A 20,286-nucleotide genomic window follows, 5' to 3' on the forward strand; every position below is an offset into this window, starting at 1 on the left:
CAGTCCCCCCTGATGGCTGCCCTGTTCGCCAATCATATTGAACATAAATAATTGTAGTTGACTCTGGGCCACCAAACCAGGGGTCACCGCAAATTCCTGTTTGGAAACCACTGGTATACAGTGTTCTAGGACTGTCTCGAAAATTGTCTCAGCTTCAACCATGGTGGGCTTTATTAGAAAGTAAAAGAGACCAAAGGAAGTGACCAAAGTGTAAATGTATGGGGCAAAAAAGTATTTGGACAGTCACCAATTGTGCAAGCTGACCCACTTAAAAAGATGAGAGGTCTGTAATTTCCATCATAGATACACTTCAACTGTGAGAGACAGAATGTGGGGGGAAAAAAACAGGAAATCATATTGTATGATTTTGAAGCAATTTTTTTTTATATTCTTGTGTAAAATAAATATTTAGACAACAACCAACCAGCAAGTTTTCAGGCTCTCACAGACCTGTTACTTCTTCTTTAAGAAGCTCTTCTATCCGCCACTCGTTACCTGTATTAATGGCACCTGTTCAAACTGATTATCTGTATAAAGGACACCTGTCCACACTTTCAAACAGTCAGACTGCAACCTCTCCACCATGGCCAAAACCAGAGAGCTGTCCAAGGACACCAGGGACAAAATTGAGAGTTGCATAAGGCTGGGATGAGCTACTCGACAATATGCAAGCAGCTTGGTGGGAAGAGATCAACTGTTGGGAAGAAATACAAAATCACCTGGGGCTCCATGCAAGATATCACTTTGTGGGGTATCAATGATCTTGAGAACAGTGAGGAATCAGCCCAAACCTACCCAGGCGGACCTGCTCAATGACCTCAAGAGAGCTGGGACCACAGTCACAAAAGTTACCATTAGTAACACATTACGTCATCATGGAGATGTTGGACAAAAACCTCCTTCCCTCAGTAAGAGCATTGAAGATGAAATGTGGCTGGTTCTTCCAGCATGACAATGACCCCAAACACAGGGCCCGGGTAACTAAGGAGTGTAAAAACTGTCACAGCTTACAGTAAAAGTATGTTGCTGAAACAATCATTCTGACAGGCTTTTAACTAATATTTTTTCTAGTAAAAAAATATGTAGGAGGTGTTGGCACAAACCTATCCACCCATGTCTATAGGTCCCCATTATAAAATGAATCCTCCCACCTCCCATCGGCAATAGACCTCCCATTGGTCTCAAATTCTAATCGGGCCATTTGTCTTCTCAGTTTTCTCCTCAACATATTACCTTTAAACACGATCTACATTTATTGCACAGATTCCATGTTAAAAGTGACACTCACCAAAATGATTTTATTAGGACAGTACAGGTTGTAACAGTTCAGTTAAATACCATGTATTTGTATTTATAATTATCTAGAAACCGCAATGTTCATTTTATTTCTGTGTTATGCATTGTGATGAAACAACCTTTATTTTTGGATGCCTTCAACTCATTAATAATCAGATGACCTAATCAAGTCAGCTGCTGTCTGGATCGTTGCAGAATTTACACCTGACTTGATTGACTGTCCTCGCTTTCCACAGTACACAGGATATTGGAACTGTTCTGACTGACCTCTTGTAAGCACTCCGAGACTGCCATGAAAAACTGTAATCTATACACATCTATAATTAGCGCCTGAGAGACAAGGGGAGTAAACTGGAGCATGGCGAACTGTATAAAACAAAATGCTCATTATAGTTAATGTGAACTGGTGAAGGCTGTAAGAGAAGTCAGAAATCCCACTTGCAAATAACTAATAGTAAATTACTGAATATTAAACCACTAAAGTGCAGTCTGCTTCATGCAGCTATTTACAGGGGCGAGTATGAAGCAGTTATATATGATATTAAAAGTAAAACAAAATTGTGTATATGATAAATGCACATTGTATAAATTGGGTAAACTCCTGCATTTGGCCTCCATCCATTGCTGAGTCGTTCACTTGCCGGGTGAGTTGAGCAGACGCGGACATGATGACACCACTTGCGGTAAACATCGTCACCATGTTCACCATTTTATAATGCCGGTAATCTCCCCACTGTATAGTGTGGAGCATGGTCACAACGACACTGTTTTCTAAAGGCCCATACACAATAGGTGATATTGGTCACAATATCGTTTAGAAAGGGCTTTCTGAATGATATTGTGACCAATATCATCCATTGTGTACACTGTGCATTGTTAACGAGGTGCACTCCCGTGCCTCATTAACGAACCCCTCCCTCATCCAGCATTTTCAGACGAGGGAGGACAGCTGCAGTATGACTGTCTTTCCCCCACCTCCGCCCCCTCGCACATGGCAGCGGCAAGTGTTTGTGCACTTGCCAATGCTGGTCCCCCCGCAGGGATCGCCGTAGTGTGTACGGCCCTTAATATAAATAAATAACTCACCTTCTATTTAGTTTGCTTTGATGCTGAGTAGGTGGGGATCAGGGCATAAAGTGGTCATGCAGAGGTGGGGGAACTCATTTCTCTATGCCACCTAAATACACACCATCCAGGGGCGTAGTGCCAAAATTTGCGCCCCCCCGCCGGATAATTTCGGCGCCCCCTCCCTAAATTTAGCGCTGCCCCCCGTTCTTACCATGCCTCCCCCGCCGCGTCTGTATTCCGCTGGGAGTCGGGACCGCATATCTACTAATCTGCATCCCGGCGCCTGGAGTCAAATGTCCATTACAAAATGGCCGCCTCCTTACAGCAGACCGTTTGTAAGGATGCTAGAGGAGGCCGTCGCTGCCTCCTCTAGCATCTTAAAAAACGGTCTGCTCTAAGGAGGCGGCCATTTTGTAATGGACATTTGACTCCAGGCGCCGGGACGACGCAGATTAGTAGATATGCGGTCCCGACTCCCGGCGGAATACAGACGCAGCGGGGAGACAGCGGCCGGGGCACAGCAAGGGGTGGAGGGCAGTGGCCGGTACCAGCATCCGGCGCCCACGCAGCCCCCGCTCCCCCAAGCAGCAGCGGGGGCTGCCTCACGCTATCTACGCCACTGACCCCATCTCCTCCCCCCATTAGGCAGAGACAGGGACAGTGGTAGGGTTTTTGGCATCCCCCTGCAAACTAGAATGCTTTCCTGTAAGAATTACTGTGCAGGGCCAATGTGGAGGTTAAAATGTTCCACCTCACCATTAGAGGTGGTGGAACTCAGTTCCACCCCATTCCCCCTCACTTTAACCCCTGGTGGGGATAGACGCAACCAGTAAGCGGTGATAGACACAACCAGTAAGCGGTGATAGACACAACCAGTAAGCGGTGATAGACACAACCAGTAAGCGGTGATAGACACAACCAGTAAGCGGTGATAGGCACAACCAGTAAGTGGTGATAGGCACAACCAGTAAGCGGTGATAGGCACGCTCAGTAGGCTGCAATAAACAGGCCCCTCCAATGGTACAACCCCTAATAAAACGGGCTGTGCTTGCCTATGGTGTGTGCGTATTTATGTATGTATGTATGTATTATGTATGTATACTCTTTTATTTGTATGCATGTATATATGTATGTATGTTCTGTATGTATGCATGCTATGTTGTGTGTAGGTATGCTGTGTGTATATTACGGAACCTTTATCCGACTCTGCCTACGCTAAAGCATTTGTTCATAACCTAATTCCTACGATTGCCATCTTGTGATAGCATTTGACAAAGTCGTTAACGTCATTATCAGTTATAGCATTTTCCAAACTGCAAAGATAAAATAAAACCTTTTTTTTTTTTGCCAAAGAATTTATCAGGCTTCCTTGTGCATAATAAATAGTGCCTACAATGCATTTCTCAGCAGTGTACTTCCAGGTTCAGAAGTGATGTAAATGATGTCCTCATTAAGGCCCTTATTCAGATCTGATCGCAGTACAAATATGTTCTCAAAATGGACAAAACCATGTGCACTGCAGGTGGGGCAGATGTAACATGTATAGAGAGAGTTAAATTTGGGTGGGGTGTGTTGAAATTGAATCTAAATTACAGTGTAAAAATAATGCAGCCAGTATTTACCCTGCACAGAAGCAAAATACCTCACTCAAATCTGACTCTCTCTGCACATGTTACATCTGCCCCACCTGCAGTGCACATGGTTTTGCCCATTTTGAGAACAAATTTGTACTGCGATCAGATATGAATAAGGACCAAAGTCCTCCACAACAAGCGTGACAATACTAAAGCCTTCTTATAACGATATTGGAAGGTCACTGATAAGGGATGCGTGCAAATGTCTTTCATTGCTACCATTCTTATACAAGCATCTATGTATTAAGTATAGAATTTGCTTAATAAAACTTGACACAAATGTTAACCCTGTGCTCCTGTTATCCTGACAACTAGACTAGCCGTCACTTCTTATAGACTTTATTTGCAGACAAGCGGATACCATGCTACACTGATACTGTACAGAAATTGAGTGACATAAATTTGATACATTATTTCTTCATTGAGGATGTTCTTAATAAATGAGCTGATATGTTTAGCCTGAAGGATTCTTTAATTAATGAATCAATGGTGTTTGTTCTTTTGTGCATAGGAAAACATTTAAGAAAAGGGGTCATGAACAGTTTTATTCTCCTAAAAAAATCTGGTATATACATACAGTATGTGTATATATATATATATATATATATATATATATATATACACAGTGGTGTAGCTAGGTGCCATGGTGCCCCTGGAGCAAGGGCATGTTTCGCTCCTCCCCGATTCTTGCATGGCAAAAAGGGGGCACAGCCTAACATTATACCACACCTTAATGCCCATTGCACATTTTAGCGAACTTTGGAATACCTATTACACATAAAGCCACATGTCATAATGGCAATTACACATAAGGCCACACATGATGCCCATTACATACTATATAACAAACCGTAATGCCCATGACATACTATATAACAAACCGTAATGCCCATTACACATCTGACACAAGTGCCACTTACCTACATGCTCATTGCTAGAAACTTCATGCTCGATGCCATGGGCTTCATGCCCGATGCCAAGGGGACTGAAATGGCTCGTTGCCAAGGGGGACTAAAATTGCTGGTTGCCAAGGGGGACTAAAATTGCTTGTTGCCAAAGACTGAAATAGCTTGTTGCCAAGGGGGACTAAAACTGCTCGTTGCCAAGGGGGACTGAAATAGCTTGTTGCCAAGGGGGACTGAAATAGCTCGTTGCCAAGGGGGACTAAATAGCTCATTGCCAAGGGGGACTAAAAAGCTTTATGCCAAGGGGGACTGAAGCTCGCACCCCCCCCCCCGCCCACTCCCCACCCGCTCCCTGCTCTGCCCGGCTGGGCTGACCTGTCCGCCACTATTTTCAATTAAGTCTCCTGCTGGACCGCTAGCCAATAGGTGCTTGCGGTCCAGCAGCCATCAATGCAGCTTCTGATTGGCTGCTGGACCGCAAGCGCTTATTGGCTAGCGATCCAGCTAGCCTATTGGCTAGCGGTCCAGCGGGAGACTTTATTGAAAATAGCAGCAGACAGGGCAGCCGCAGCTCAGCCGGGCAGGGGAGGGAGCGGGGGAGTGGACTGCATGCTGTATGTATGTATATATACATATACAGCATGCAGTCCACATAAGAATGACAGGCAATCTTGCAAATGGTCTGGGGTCTGATGATGTTGAATTTCACCATTGTGGTCCCGTGGCAAGCCCCTTTTCCAACCCCTATTCAACATCACATTCCCCAACCTGCCACTGTGCCGAGGGAATGTCTGCATTTATAGCCCCACTATTACTAGTTATGGAAATAAACATGGCTGTTTTCTATCTGATGGTATGCTGCAGAGTGTTTCAGCAATGCTCTTGGTATAAAAAACTTATACTCACATCTAATTTTTGTTTTATTCCATTTTCATTGTGTTCAGACAACATATGTACAGAACAGCTGAAATAGCCACAAGCAAGAAGGCAAAGTTCTGGCTTGTATTAAGTGTAGCACAATTTAATGAGAATGCATTTGGCATTAGAACAGATATACAGTAATGCAGTTTATGCCCAGTGCTGAAAGATTAATGCAATAACAATTCTGCCGAGCATTAAATCAAATTCAAAGTGAGTTACAATCAATACAGACAAACAAATAAATACCACTAGTATGCCAGTATGTGATATACGACAGCAATACATCTAACCCTGCTGAGTCAAAACCCACTGACTAAGAATCTATTTATTATTCTAATAACTGCTGACGTATTACACAAAATGTACATCAGGCTTGCCTACCCTCCCGCAATGGCTGGGATACTCCCGAAATTCGTGTCCCCCTCCCAGCCCTAGGGAAGGTGGGCAAGTCTCCTGCATCGGCTATACTGTCCCCCGCAACCCCTTCCCTGATTGATTTCCGTGGGTCCGCGGCGAGGGGCGGAGCTAAAATGTAGCTAATCGTGGCATTTTTGCCCCTCCCCCAATCCACGGACCAGCTATCTGCCTGCTATGGGGGCGGGGCTTGGTGACATCCACCTCATCCCGCTCCCCCCCTGACATGCTGCTGTCTGGTCTCCTCTCTAGGCTTCTCCCGGAGAGGAACATTTTTAAGTTGGCAAGTATGAAGTACAGTACATTGAAGGGATTAGAATATGAAGTTACACACAATGATCTGAGACATAGAAACTGATGGCCTTGTCTGTAATAGCATTCTCTAGAAACTGTATTTTACTTATTTGTAAAAAAAATATTTTTTTTAGATTTGACTATGTACTTTTGTATTGTGGTGTGGGAGTCTGTTGAAGGGGCAGGCTCCCTTGCTTAATTTTGAGCTGGAAACTGCAGCATCCGTCATTGTGTCTTTTCCTGCAGTTGTGTCTGCAAATTTATGCTAATTAAACTGCTCTTCCCCGGTGTCACGGGTGGATTCGGAAAGTGGCCCTGGAAACATTTTCAAAAAGTGGTTCTATTACACGCCCACATTACCAACCTGCTACCTTCTACCCCCTAACAACCCCAAACCACACACCATAACCAGCATGCCACCCTCTACTTCCTAACACAACTGCATCACCAGTTTGTCACCCTCTACTTTCTCCCGACCACAAGTGCGTCGGACCACCAGGAACCGTCTCTGTGACATCTATTGCCTATATGCCCATGACTGCGAATATGGTGCAAGTGCCATGTTTCCAGGTATCTGCACCAGTGCCCTACAAAAATCACTGGGAGAATAGCACAGTGTTAGAGCCTATTGCAGAAAAAGCAGATGAGAGAGATAGAGGGGAGAGGGGGGGGGGGGATAGTTGGCCATTACTAGCAGATTTACCACCAACTTTCCAATACTACTGTAGGTGTAATTTCTCCATCAATGTATAACCTCCTACAGTATGTAAGCATTTACTTAAGCAACTTTAGTTTGCAGTCAGTTACACAACACACCTATAAAACTCCTATGACACGGCAAAAGACAGGACAACTGACTACATCCAATAGCCAAGTCCTAGGAATGCCTAATACATTTTAAGCACACTTCTGTGACTGTGCCTCTCATTCTCAGCTGCAACGCTGCATAAACACAATCTAACACATGTGGGGTAAGAGCGTTTTGGGATTTGGGGGTTGTCCAGTAGCAAAATAATATTTCAACTCTTTGACCATCGGCCTTGTACACATCTCAGAATCCAACCCGAAAAGAGAACTTGGATAATGATTGCAAAAAACAAATTGTTCCTTGCTGACTTATTGCAGTACTGATGCCCTTCAACCCTCAAATGGTCTGGAATATTTTGTTAGCTGTCTATCTGCAGTCTTATAACAATATCCTAAATGCAGTGTTTCCCCATGTCAGTCATCATGGCACCACAACAATCCAAGTTTTAAAGATATCCATGCTAAAGCTCAGGTGACTTAATTACTACCTCAGTAAGTTTGATGATACTATCTGTGTACAAGCATGGATATCCTTAAAACCTGGAATATTAGGGACCATATTTGGGAACCACTGCTCTAAAGTGAATACATTTTCTTTTCTTAATCTCAAACTTTTCTTAATCTCAAGGCTCAGTCCACATTATTCTATGTTTGAGACTTTGAGTACATGTGACATAATCAGCACTTAAGTCAGTTGTGTAGATTTCACTATCTATATTCAAGCATGGATATCCTTAATACCTGAACAGTTAGTGTGCCTTGAGTAATGTATGTGAGAAGCAATTCTCTACACTGGAACACTATGACCCAACATACCCATTCTGGGAGTGACAAATGCCTAACATACCGCCCAACATGACCCATTCTGGGATGGACAAATGCTTTATTACTGGACTTCCCTCTTAATGTATGATTGCCATCACCTGTTTTCAACAGGTTAATGGATAAGAAAGGTGCTTCACCACAGGTGATGGCAATCATACATTAAGAAGGAAGTCCAGGAATAGAGCATTTGTCTCTCCTGGAGGGCGTCATGTTGGGATGTATGGAAAATCTAGTAGCCTGTCAATTCATGTAACTAATATACAGCAGGAGATGTATCAAACCTCCTAAAGAGGACAAGTAGCGCATACAGTACTTGCCGATTTTTTCATACTTCTCTCCTGGAGAAACCAGGATCACATAATAAGGCTCCATCCCTGTCAAGGTAAATCTTGTGAGTTGCACTACTGTCTACTGCGACTTGCGGGAGAGTAGGTAAGTATGATAGGTATAATGTTTCAGAATGTACTAGATTAAGGGCTCCAAACATGATCTTTAAGGTTTTAAGGATATCCATACTTGAGCACAATGACTTAATTAGTACTGCAGTTATTTTGATTTAACCATCAGTATTCAGTTAGTGTTCAATGAGGATTTAGTACATTGTAGGTAGATTGTGTTTGGTTGCTATGAGCTAAGTGCTTCCATAACATTACTCAATTTTTGTTGTCGTAATGTCACTAGTTCTCAGTGAGTTTTAAGGCTGAATCCCAAAGAAATATGCAGCAGGTATGACGCAGTGACACTTTGAGACCCATTGCATCTATCCATTACAGAGAGCCACAACGGCGCCTCAGCAGGGAGGGTTTAATGTAATATTTACTTTGGTTGTATGTATGCTTCTCAGTATGTACCCATGCAAATGACATTTCCTCTCTTTCTCAGGTGTGGTGGAAGCATGTCTCCTGCACCTCCTGAAGAGGAGGGCGGCTGGATTCTTGCGGAGTGATAAAGTTGCGGCCTTGTTCATGAAGGTCGCCAAGACATGCACAACTGCTGCAGATATATGCAAGAAAGTGCAAGACCTGCAGCAACAGGTGGAAGGCAGGTAAGGACAATCACAGGTATCACAGATGTTTAAAAGCAAGAGTAGAGACGTTTATGAGGAAAATTAGTGAATAACATAAATTTTATTTTGACCCCTTCTGCGAGGCATGTCAGAAGATTGGAAGCAATGATGTTCCTTTAACAGGTTTTTTCTTTTCGGAAATCCCTTTTCAACAATGAATATATATATATATATATATATATATAATTTTGATTACTTTTCTGGATTACTTAACTTTGACAGGAAAGTGGTGAATTAGAGTATAGAGTACCGGAGACAATGGAGACGCCTGCCCCTGGGCTCTAAGCTCTGAAGGGGCAAATGCATGTACAGAAGTGGTATCCCCTGCTCTTCCAACTTAGCGCTGCGGCACACCCACTGCTACTGCATGGTTAACTGGCTCTATCTCAGGAGCGCTCTGCTAATATCTGCAGTAGGAAGGCTGCAATAGGAAGACTGAAGTCTGGTACCACTCAGCATGCATTGCAGCAAGCAACAGTGCTGGTGTGTGAAATGGGATTCACCAGTGAAAGCTGATGCTGCAGATGACTGAATCTAGTTAGTCTGACACTGACTCACTGGCCATCGTCGCACAGTGTAGGTGAAGCCCTGACTATTCACTGTGGGTGTGACACTAGAATGTCGATATGTTGTGAATGTTGGCATCATATTTGCCTACTTTTGAAAACTAGTTCAGGGAGATTATAGTTGGTAGTAGAATTTTGCACAATGCCCCATTAAGGGGGCGTGTCATGCTCCACCCAAAGGGCGTGGCTAGTTCCATATATGGAGAGATTGTGAAAAGAGATTGTGAACGTGGCACCTAGAAGCGTGGGGGTGTACTGTTACATCTGAAAGGAATGACTTATATCCAAATGTAGATGAGCCCCAAAGCAGTTAGTAAGAGATACTATACTTGGTATAGTGCTTTGAAATGGCGCTGATGATTCAATGTAAATTTATCTATCTCTCATTCCTTTTTTCCCAAAAAATTTAACAGTGTAATGTGGGCTAGGTGACATGAGGGAGATTGCTAGACTAATGAGGGAGATAGGGAGATTGCTGCTATTTCAGGGAGTCTCCTGCAGAATGCAGGAGGGTAGGTAACTATGGTTGACATTCAGAATATCAAAATCAGTGAACTTGTTGACAGGAAATAGACATAATATGAAAGCGGTTATTACGATGATACTGTAAATGTCAACAGTCACAATGTTGACTGTATATGTCACAGTTAGGGTTACTGATAGGCTGCGGGTAGGGTTAAGGATAAAGCTCTAACACTGGCAAAATGCTTTATCAACGTACAGGCTGTCAACATTATAGCCATGTTAACATTGTGCATGCCATGTGTGGAGATAACGTCCATGTCCACATTCTGAATACTGACATTACATATCACCGAGGATCATCCCCCTTTATCCCTAGAACAGCCTGAATTGTACTGTATGTATACTACAAGCAGTTGCCTGATATTTTCTGATGTGAAGTCATAAGTGCAATGATAAAACTCCCTTTTCAAGCATCCTGTCAGCTGTGAGCAAGAGTATCGCACAAACACAGGGATCACAGCCAATTGTAATGAGAGCGACGCATGAGGTGTGACTGTTCTGTTTGCTTCCCTCGTGTGTCACTGAAGTGGCTGCTCATTTCCAGTTCGCTTCTCTGGCAGTATCAGACGTGGCTGTCTGCTGCGGGATTCCTAGTTGTTTGAAATCGTGGCTACTTCAGCCAAGATGGAAGGTGCAGAAATTTTAGGTGAGACTTGGGGCGAAATGTAATAGGGTGTGATTTGTTAGACATGTGCGATTTTTGGTCAAAAACGGCCGAAATCGCACATTTTCCGAAAATCGCACATTTAATAGGTTGAAAATCGCGGTAAAAAATCGCACTTTTTACCGCGAAATCGCACTTTTCTAAGTGCGATTTTTAGTCACATTTCAATTCGCATCCAGATGTTTTCCCATTATAAAGTATACAACTCGCAAATGTAATAGGGTGCGATTTTTGGTCAATGTTACCAAAATTCGCAAAAAAAATAGACCAGGTTCTGACAGGCGATTTTGACAGAACTATGCACAGATCATTGAGATCTGTGCATGGTTCTGTTAATAAAAATGTGTAAAAGTGTTTTTATAAAAAAAAAACGGCGTGGGGTCCCCCCTCCTAAGCATAACCAGCCCCGGGCTCATTGAGCCGGACCTGGTTCCAAAAATACGGGGGGACAAAAAGCATAGGGGTCCCCCGTATTTCTGAAACCAGCCCCGGACTCTTGGACCGGTCCTGGTTCCAAAAATACGGGGGACAAAAAATCTGGGGGTCCCCCGTATTTTGAAACCAGCACCGGGCTCCAACAGCCCGCGGTGTCATGCCACAGCCGGGGGACACTTTTTATACAAGGTCCCCCGGCCAAAACATGAGCACCGTGGCTGGTCAGCCTTGGACGGGGTACCTGGAGGAGTGGGGACCCCCCCAATAAAGGGGTCCCCCCCCCCCAGGCTTCACCCGTCCAGGGCTGAAGCCCGGGGCTGTCACCGGCGTCCGTGGCCAGTGGACGCCGGCCTGATAGGGTTAAATTCATCATACATATCATTACATTGCTTTTTACCGGCGAACTACAAGTGCCAGCAGACCTCCCCCGCATGCTGGGACTTGGAGAACCACAAGTCCCAGCATGCGGGGCATTAATGGGCCCGCTGGGACTTGTAGTCCACCTGTAAAAAGAATGTTTATAAAAAACACACACACAGAGAAGTACAAGTTTATTACACACACACACCTCAATTTTACACCAGCGTTACTTACCATTCCTGGATCCAGCGCTGGTCTGGCTGCTTTACAGCCGGCTCCCCCCGAACTGACAGGCAGCGGGGAGAAGCGGCTGTCTCCGTCGCTTCTAACAGCCTCTGTAGCGCTGTCCGAGTGCTACAGAGGCTGAGAGCGTGATTGGCTGAGCTACAGTATGCGTCTCCATGGAGACGCATAGCTCAGTCCTGATTGGCTGAGCTATGCGTCTCCATGGAGACGCATACTGTAGCTCAGCCAATCACGCTCTCAGCCTCTGTAGCACTCGGACAGCGCTACAGAGGCTGTTAGAAGCGACGGAGACAGCCGCTTCTCCCCGCTGCCTGTCAGTTCGGGGGGAGCCGGCTGTAAAGCAGCCAGACCAGCGCTGGATCCAGGAATGGTAAGTAACGCTGGTGTAAAATTGAGGTGTGTGTGTGTAATAAACTTGTACTTCTCTGTGTGTGTGTTTTTTATAAACATTCTTTTTACAGGTGGACTACAAGTCCCAGCGGGCCCATTAATGCCCCGCATGCTGGGACTTGTGGTTCTCCAAGTCCCAGCATGCGGGGGAGGTCTGCTGGCACTTGTAGTTCGCCGGTAAAAAGCAATGTAATGATATGTATGATGAATTTAACCCTATCAGGCCGGCGTCCACTGGCCACGGACGCCGGTGACAGCCCCGGGCTTCAGCCCTGGACGGGTGAAGCCTGGGGGGGGGGGGGACCCCTTTATTGGGGGGGTCCCCACTCCTCCAGGTACCCCGTCCAAGGCTGACCAGCCACGGTGCTCATGTTTTGGCCGGGGGACCTTGTATAAAAAGTGTCCCCCGGCTGTGGCATGACACCGCGGGCTGTTGGAGCCCGGTGCTGGTTTCAAAATACGGGGGACCCCCAGATTTTTTGTCCCCCATGTTTTTGGAACCAGGACCGGTCCAAGAGTCCGGGGCTGGTTTCAGAAATACGGGGGACCCCTATGCTTTTTGTCCCCCCGTATTTTTGGAACCAGGTCCGGCTCAATGAGCCCGGGGCTGGTTATGCTTAGGAGGGGGGACCCCACGCCGTTTTTTTTTTAACTTTTTTTTTTTGGAACAAAATCGCATTTATGAAAATGCGCACATTTTCATGACTGAAAATGCGCACATTTTCATGACTAAAAATCGCGGCAAATCGCGGCAAATCGCATTTTTTGCCGCTAATTCGCATCTCATTACATATGCGAATTCGCGGCAAAAAACGCGATTTTTAAAGGTGCGATTTGGTGCGATTTTTTTTTAGTCTAAAAATCGCACCCTATTACATTTCGCCCTTAGGGTTTATTCTAGTTCATTCTTTCTGACAAAATCCTTCTTAGATGGACAAAACCATGTGCACTGCAGGTGGGGCAGATGTAACATGTGCAGAGAGAATTAGATTTGGGTGAGTTATTTTGTTTCTGTGCAGGGAAAATACTGACTGCATGATTTTACACTTCAATATAGATCTCACTTTGAAGAAAAACCCCACCCAAATCTAATTCTCTCTGCACAAGTTACATCTGCTCCACCCGCAGTGCACATGGTTTTGTCCATCTAAGAAGGATTTTGTCAGAAAGAATGGACTAGAATAACCCCCTTAATGACAAGCTAGAAGATTTACATGAAAGGGAAGAATAAAAAAGGGTAAGAGAAGCAAAATGATAAAAAAGAAAAGAAAAGAAAGCTATGATGTGAGGGTAGTTGCTGATACTAGCGGGAAAAATTACTTTTCACGCCCAACCAAGTGTCACACAATACCAAGGTCGGTTGGTCCGCACTTTCACTATCTGTACCACCATCTGTTGCCTTTATTAACAGTGAAGCAGAGCGGGGTGAGTGGTGAAGCGGAGCGTGGTGAGTGGTGAAGCGGAGCATGGTGAGTGGTGAAGCGGAGCTTGGTGAGTGGTGAAGCGGAGCGTGGTGAGTGGTGAAGCAGGGCGTGATGAGTGGTGAAGCGGAGCGTGGTGAAGAGGAGCGTGGTGAGTGGTGAATCGGAGCGTGGTGAAGCGGAGCGTGGTGAGTGGTGAAGCGGAGCATGGTGAGTGGTGAAGCGGAGCATGGTGAGTGGTGAAGCGGAGCGTGGTGAGTGGTGAAGCGGAGCGTGGTGAAGAGGAGCGTGGTGAGTGGTGAAGCGGAGCATGGTGAGTGGTGAAGCAGAGCGTGGTGAGTGGTGAAGCGGAGCGTGGTGAAGAGGAGCGTGGTGAGTGGTGAAGCGGAGCGTGGTAAGTGGTGAAGCGGAGCATGGTGAAGTGGAGCATGGTGAGTGGTGAAGCGGAGCGTAGTGAGTGGTGACGCAGGGCATGATGAGTGAAGCGAGACTGCGACCCATCCCTTTGCCATCTTTACATGTCAATAGCCACTGTAGTCTTTAGGCTTTTTGTATACTTATCTCCATTTGGTAAACTATGGCATCAGGACTGGAGCAGGGGTCACTGCCGTCCTGTGCCAGCCCCGTTCCAATGCACATGACATCACATGAAAGGACCGGGTCACCAGCAGTGGAGAGCTGCCTGGACACTAGGGTGGCTCTACATACTGCAGGTGCGTGAATGGACTGTCCTTTGGACACCCAGATTGGATTGAAGCTGTACTAATAGCCACAATCTCCCTGTTAGCAAATGCAGGAGCTTTATGGCAGTGCCACCCCCAGAACCCTGCACCCTGGGTGATAACACCGCTTATGCATCCTGGGAGACAGCATTATTCACACACCCCTCCCTCCACTCCCTACAGCCTTCTGTGTCCAACCCAGAAAGTCATGTGATATTCCTCTACTTTTTAAACTTTGCAATTTGTCATAATATGGGTCTAATTCAGCATGGGTTGCAGTTTTTGGGGTATTTACAAAATACAACTTGTGCCGTCAGGCTGCGGGGGAGCGGCTCAGCATAGGGCTAGGCTTCCCTGCACAAAATTATGAAGGTAATTGCTAAAGTGCACAGCGAAGCTCTCACACATCACCGGCTGCCCCTTGGCTGCGCAGCCTAGCTGTTAAGCCGGATGCAGGATAGCCATGTAACGGGTCGCAGCGGATGCGTGTGGCTTCACGCCGCAGCCGTGGCTCTCCTTGCAAGTGGTCCAGACCACTCCCACAAATGTATTTAATTTATTAACAGTTTCTTATATAGTGCAGCATATTCCGTGGCTGGTCTGTGCCCTGTGGCAACCCCCTGCTGCTATATAAACTGCCATGACACATGTGCATATCTCTTGAAATCTAGAGATTTTCAGGGATCTGCGGCCCTTGCTGAATTCCGAATTCTGACGGAGCCCCCCACCATTGCCCCCACCCCCCCTAACCCTGCCCCTCTCCCTGAAATGATGGGCAGGGTTTCCGCCATCCGTCGCTGAGTGAAAAGGATGCGCATGTGTGTGAGACGCGTCCACGTCAGATGCAGCGCCTCTCCGCCAGCGATTGCCAGCTCAGAGAATCTGGCAATCTCCTGGGTTGGCTGATAGGTGCTCCATCTGTAAGTATAGACTTACTTTTCAGACCGAAGGCTGGAAAAATCATTAGATGGTGAGCGACCATGATTTCTCCTCATTGTGGCTCCATGCGAGGGGGTGTGTCACCAAGGGGATCCATGCGGCAGGGGCATTCGGTCGGGCGGCGTTTACCGGTTTGCTAGGTCCAATCAGTGGCGTAGCTTTGTTTGGGGCGCCCCCCCGCCGTTAATGGGGGGCGCCCCCCTCTCCCCCCCTGGCTGCCCGTGCCCCCCATGACCCCTCCCCCCATTGCCGCAGGCTTACCTGTCCGCCGCGCGTCCCGGCTCCCCTCCTGTCTTCAATTAATTCTATGCAGACGGACCACGATAAAATGTCCGCCCCCATACCGCAGACAGTTTCAGAGAACAGTCTGCTTTATGGGGCGGCCATTTTATCGTGGTCTGTCTCCATAGCATTGATTGAAGCCAGGAGGGGAGCCGGGACGCACAGACACTGGACAGGTAAGCCTGCGGGGGATGGGGGGCGGGGGGATTACTATAGAACCACAGCCCCCCCGGTGCCCCCATATGCACAGCCCCCCCCCCCCCCCGCGACCGCGGGGGCTGCGGTGCTATAGCTACGCCACTGGGTCCAATGTTTCAATAATAAATGTTAATTTTCATGGCTTTAGTGCATTTAATAACAAATGCATATTTCCTCATACATTAGGCATCTTGGTGCCAAGGAAACATGTTGGAAATGTATAGCTAATGTTGTTTCAGAGTGTTTTCTTAATGTAACAAATGAATTTATTTCTTTGGAATATTTTCCTTAGATGTACTTTATTATTTGTCCATAATGTACAGTACTGTAAATGGAGATTAGAATATTTTTTAGCACTCCTGTCCCCCATGTCCATGGCAGATAAGAGTGGGTAAGTGCACTGCCTGTGATGGAAAGTGCAATTTTCATTATGTAAATGTCCTGTAGAATAATAATGGGACATCTCATCACTATTACTTAATGAACATTCGTGCCGAGCAGACACCCAATTGATAATGAGATGTAAGTTCCAATTTTAATAAACAAAACGGCTTTCAAATGCTTTATAATGTCTGCGTTTACATACCGTAGCATACCAAGTGCCTATTTTTTGGACTATATTTAATAAAATAGATTACTGGGCAGAATAAATCACATAACTTTAGGCTGGAAATGTAGCAGCCCTGTGTTTTACACAACTGCAGTTTAAAGGGGAAATCCACTTACCATATACAGTACATGAGACTAATCTCGCCAACGCCTGGCACAACACATTTCAGGACCTATTATGCCCATTGGCACTGTAATAAATATTTCTCAGAAGTTGAAAATGACTAGTTTGGAGGTGAACTCAGAGCATGTTTGTCACTTCTAGTGATTAGAGGAGATACGGCTGTATGTATTTTCTTACCGACATCTTACAGAAGTTCTGTTCCATCATTAGCAGAGGTGGCTATATTCCCAACTGCACAGATTTTATGTGTGGGCGCTTTCCCATCTTCTAGATGTGGGGTGAGGGCAGGGCCGGTGCAAGGTTTACTGCGCCCACCAATATACACACACCAATACCATCTCTTCCAGGACCTCAGGTGAAACTGTGGAGGTGGTGTTTTAGTCAGGAGCACCCATCAGATTCTGCAGCCCTAGTGGTAGAGAATGACCTGGGTAAAGGTCCATATACACAAGGCGTTTTTGCCCAGCGTGTATGCACAGAGATGACGGGGAAAATCACTGGGCTGATAATCACTCAGTGCATACACACTGAGCGATTTTTGCCCATCCAAGCAATTTTCCCTAGGGTGGACGGCTATCCATAGCAGGACGCTATAGAGAGCCGTCCACCCAGCCACTCCTCTGCTGGTAATACCAGCAGAGGAGTGGCGGTGGCCAGCGAAGATGTGAGAGCACCCATCAGCGCTCACCACTCATTGCCGGGCTATACACACTGGGCAGCTTTTGAGCTGAAAGCAGCTCACACAGTTAAAGTGAGCTGCTTACAGCTCAAAATCACCCAGTGTGTGTGGGCCACAAGGTTTGTATTGAAAGTCTTTTTTTTTTTTTTTTTTTTTTTTTTTGAAGGATGTGCACTGGCCACTTTTGTGTTTTGGGTTCTGATTACCTTCAGATTTTGGGTTCTGCCAAAAAAAAGCATGACATTTTTGTTTTTTTTGGGGGGGGGTCCTCCTACGCTATTATTAACCTCAATAACATTAATTTACACTCATTTCCAGTCTATTCTGAACACCTCACACCTCACAATATTGTTTTTAGGCCAAAAGGTTGCACCAAGGTAGCTGGATGACTATGATAAGCGACACAAGTGGGTGGCACAAACACTGGACTGTTATGGAACACTTAATAGCACCCCATGACTGATACAGCACCCTCACCATGCTGATGACGTTGGTGCGGGCTCAGATCTGGGAAATCCGAGCCCGCACATCTCTAGTTTTTTAAGGTTGTTTTAATTATGTAGTGTTTAATTGAGGTACGTCTTTTCTGGCTGAGGAAAACGTCTATTTTAGCAGCTCAACTAAGTTTAACAGATATCTTAAAAAAAAATGTGAAAAGGGGGCTACCTCTCATGCCAAAAACTAGAGATTTCAGTTTACATGCTACAGCCTGAGAAGAATCTTGTGGATGTCATCAAGATAGATATGCAGAATAAAGTTATTAACGGATCTTGTTATTAATGGAACTTCATAGCCAAGTGCCCAGAATGTCCATGGGAGGAAGGTCCAGGTGGGTATTGTAGGTGTCTAGTGGTAGCAAAAAAAAACACTCCTGAGGAAGCCGCTGAAAAGTATCTTGAGGCGGAGAAACGCGTTGAGGAACAGAGGGGACTTTTTTTGGCTACCACTAGACACCACCAACGATCAAATCTCGGATATGACCGTGTAATTGGATATAACCACCGGTCGGAGAAGAATCGCGGTATCTACAGCCCCATACACCCCATCACTGCTCCTGAGCTTTAAAGAACCATAAGTATTATTCTAAAATCTTGTATGTGCACAGCAAGTGAGAGGACTGATTACTTGAATATATCTGCTAAAAAAGCCACAGAAGTTCTAAATATGCATGTTAACAAGTACTAATCAGTTCTGAGGGATGGGAATGGACTAACAAACTATATGTTGTGAGTCTTTTTTGTCTATTGTTGGCCACAATATTGTTATATTTTATATTTTAAATAAAAATATTTTCCAATTGTTCAGCACAGCGCTGCTCCATATTCTTTTTTGTCTGCTTGGTCCAATTATAAGGGGTTTAGGTAACCCCCTTCTTTGGTGCAGCTGCAGTGCAGAATAATTTAATCAGCGCTCAATATCACCTTGTTTGCCAGGGTATTGTAGGTATAGTGGAGCTGAAGATTAAGATATCATGGCCATATCCCCACAATGCTTTGTTGCAATTCCTAGCATTGCGGGTGGTAGAGCCGTGATGACAAGTCGTAGAGAATCGCTTTATGACATGTCACAACTTAAACACATCACTGGAGAGGTGCAGGCAGTGGGAGGATTGTACACCTTTCCAAGAGCTGGGAGAATTCCCCTAACTTCACAAGAGGAGGCAAGTATGTTCTGTGTATCTATTTTTAGAAGATGGCATTTGGCAGCTTTCAGTAGGAATACCCATCTACAATATATTCTGTTTAAAGATGTCAGTATAACAAAGGAAACATGTTTCAGGAGCCAAACCTTTCAGTGTGCAAGAGAGGAATAATAATGAAGATATCCCAATGACTCCAGGTGATATGCCTGTTACCGCGATTGCTCCGATGTTACAGATACTTCAATGAAACAAACCAGGGGAAGGTCGCTCATCTGTATGCACAGTGCAGGCTCACTAACATTTCATTAACAAGAAAATGTAACTTCAAAAGAAACATGTGATTGAGATTTCCAGGGCTTTTCAGGACGGCTCTGTTCTGTGAAGTTAATGAGCTGATACTGTCATCATGATTAGCAAATTGACCAAACGTGTAAAAAATTAATTTGTGGAATCTTCTTGACAAAGTTGCTTACCTTAATTTTGCTATGACTTTGTTTTGTACACAGTTATTTGGCAAATGTAATATGTAATTAACACTTATGGGTGTTTGACTTTATCTGAAATCATATATACAATGCTACACACGAGGAAGGGTTTCATAGCTTGTTGTTGCCTAATTGTGCTAGGATATTTGCATTACAAACTCATCACTCCCAACTTTCCCACTTTCAGCAAGACAGTCCCACTGCCTTGCTCACTGGCCACAGTGTCTCACAAGTAGGGGCGGCAAGGCTGGGTGGCAGTCTCAGACGCTTGTGCGTCTCAGTAATTATTGTGGCAGGGTACGGCAACCCTGCGTGTGTCCGCTTCAGGGTGACGGACAGGGTTAGGGGTTCGGTAGCGTATGCGTCTCATGCACAAAGGGGGGGGGGGTGCGGTGCGCAAGTGCGTCTCATGCACAATAAAGGACGCATTTGCCAGTGCTCCATGTTACATACTGGCAAATGCCTCTGTTTCAAACCCTTACTATCAACGGCAGCCTGAAGTGTAGCGAGGGGATGCGGTACGCGTCCTCCCGACCTGTACACGTCAAATAATCCGCGTCCCCTCGCTGGGCTTGCTGTGCTCGCCACGCTTCGGGCTCGGTGGCTCGCTGCACTCGCCACACTTTATAAGATCAACTCCACGCCGACATGGATAGTGGGGGTATGAACAGGTCAGGAGGATGTGTAGCGCGCCCCCTCGCGGGGTTCGCTACCCTCGCCAGGCTTCTGGCTGGCATGGATAGTGGGGTGTTTCAGGAACACATTCACA

The 20,286-nt window shown here is 45.6% G+C and overlaps 1 protein-coding gene across 9 annotated transcripts in view; it reads left to right on the top strand.

Moving 5' to 3' along the window:
- Positions 1 to 20,286, top strand: part of SGSM2 (small G protein signaling modulator 2) — a 318,515-nt gene that overhangs the window by 139,778 nt on the left and 158,451 nt on the right. For all 9 annotated transcript variants that reach the window (XM_083172218.1, XM_083172219.1, XM_083172220.1 and 6 more), the window contains exon 3: positions 9,047 to 9,209. In XM_083172218.1, coding sequence (XP_083028344.1) covers positions 9,047 to 9,209 — 163 coding nt within the window. The remainder of the gene's footprint in view (positions 1 to 9,046; positions 9,210 to 20,286) is intronic.

The sequence above is a fragment of the Crinia signifera genome, chromosome 2, assembly GCF_055691185.1.
Source record: "Crinia signifera chromosome 2, ASM5569118v1, whole genome shotgun sequence".
Taxonomy (NCBI): Eukaryota; Metazoa; Chordata; class Amphibia; order Anura; family Myobatrachidae; genus Crinia; species Crinia signifera.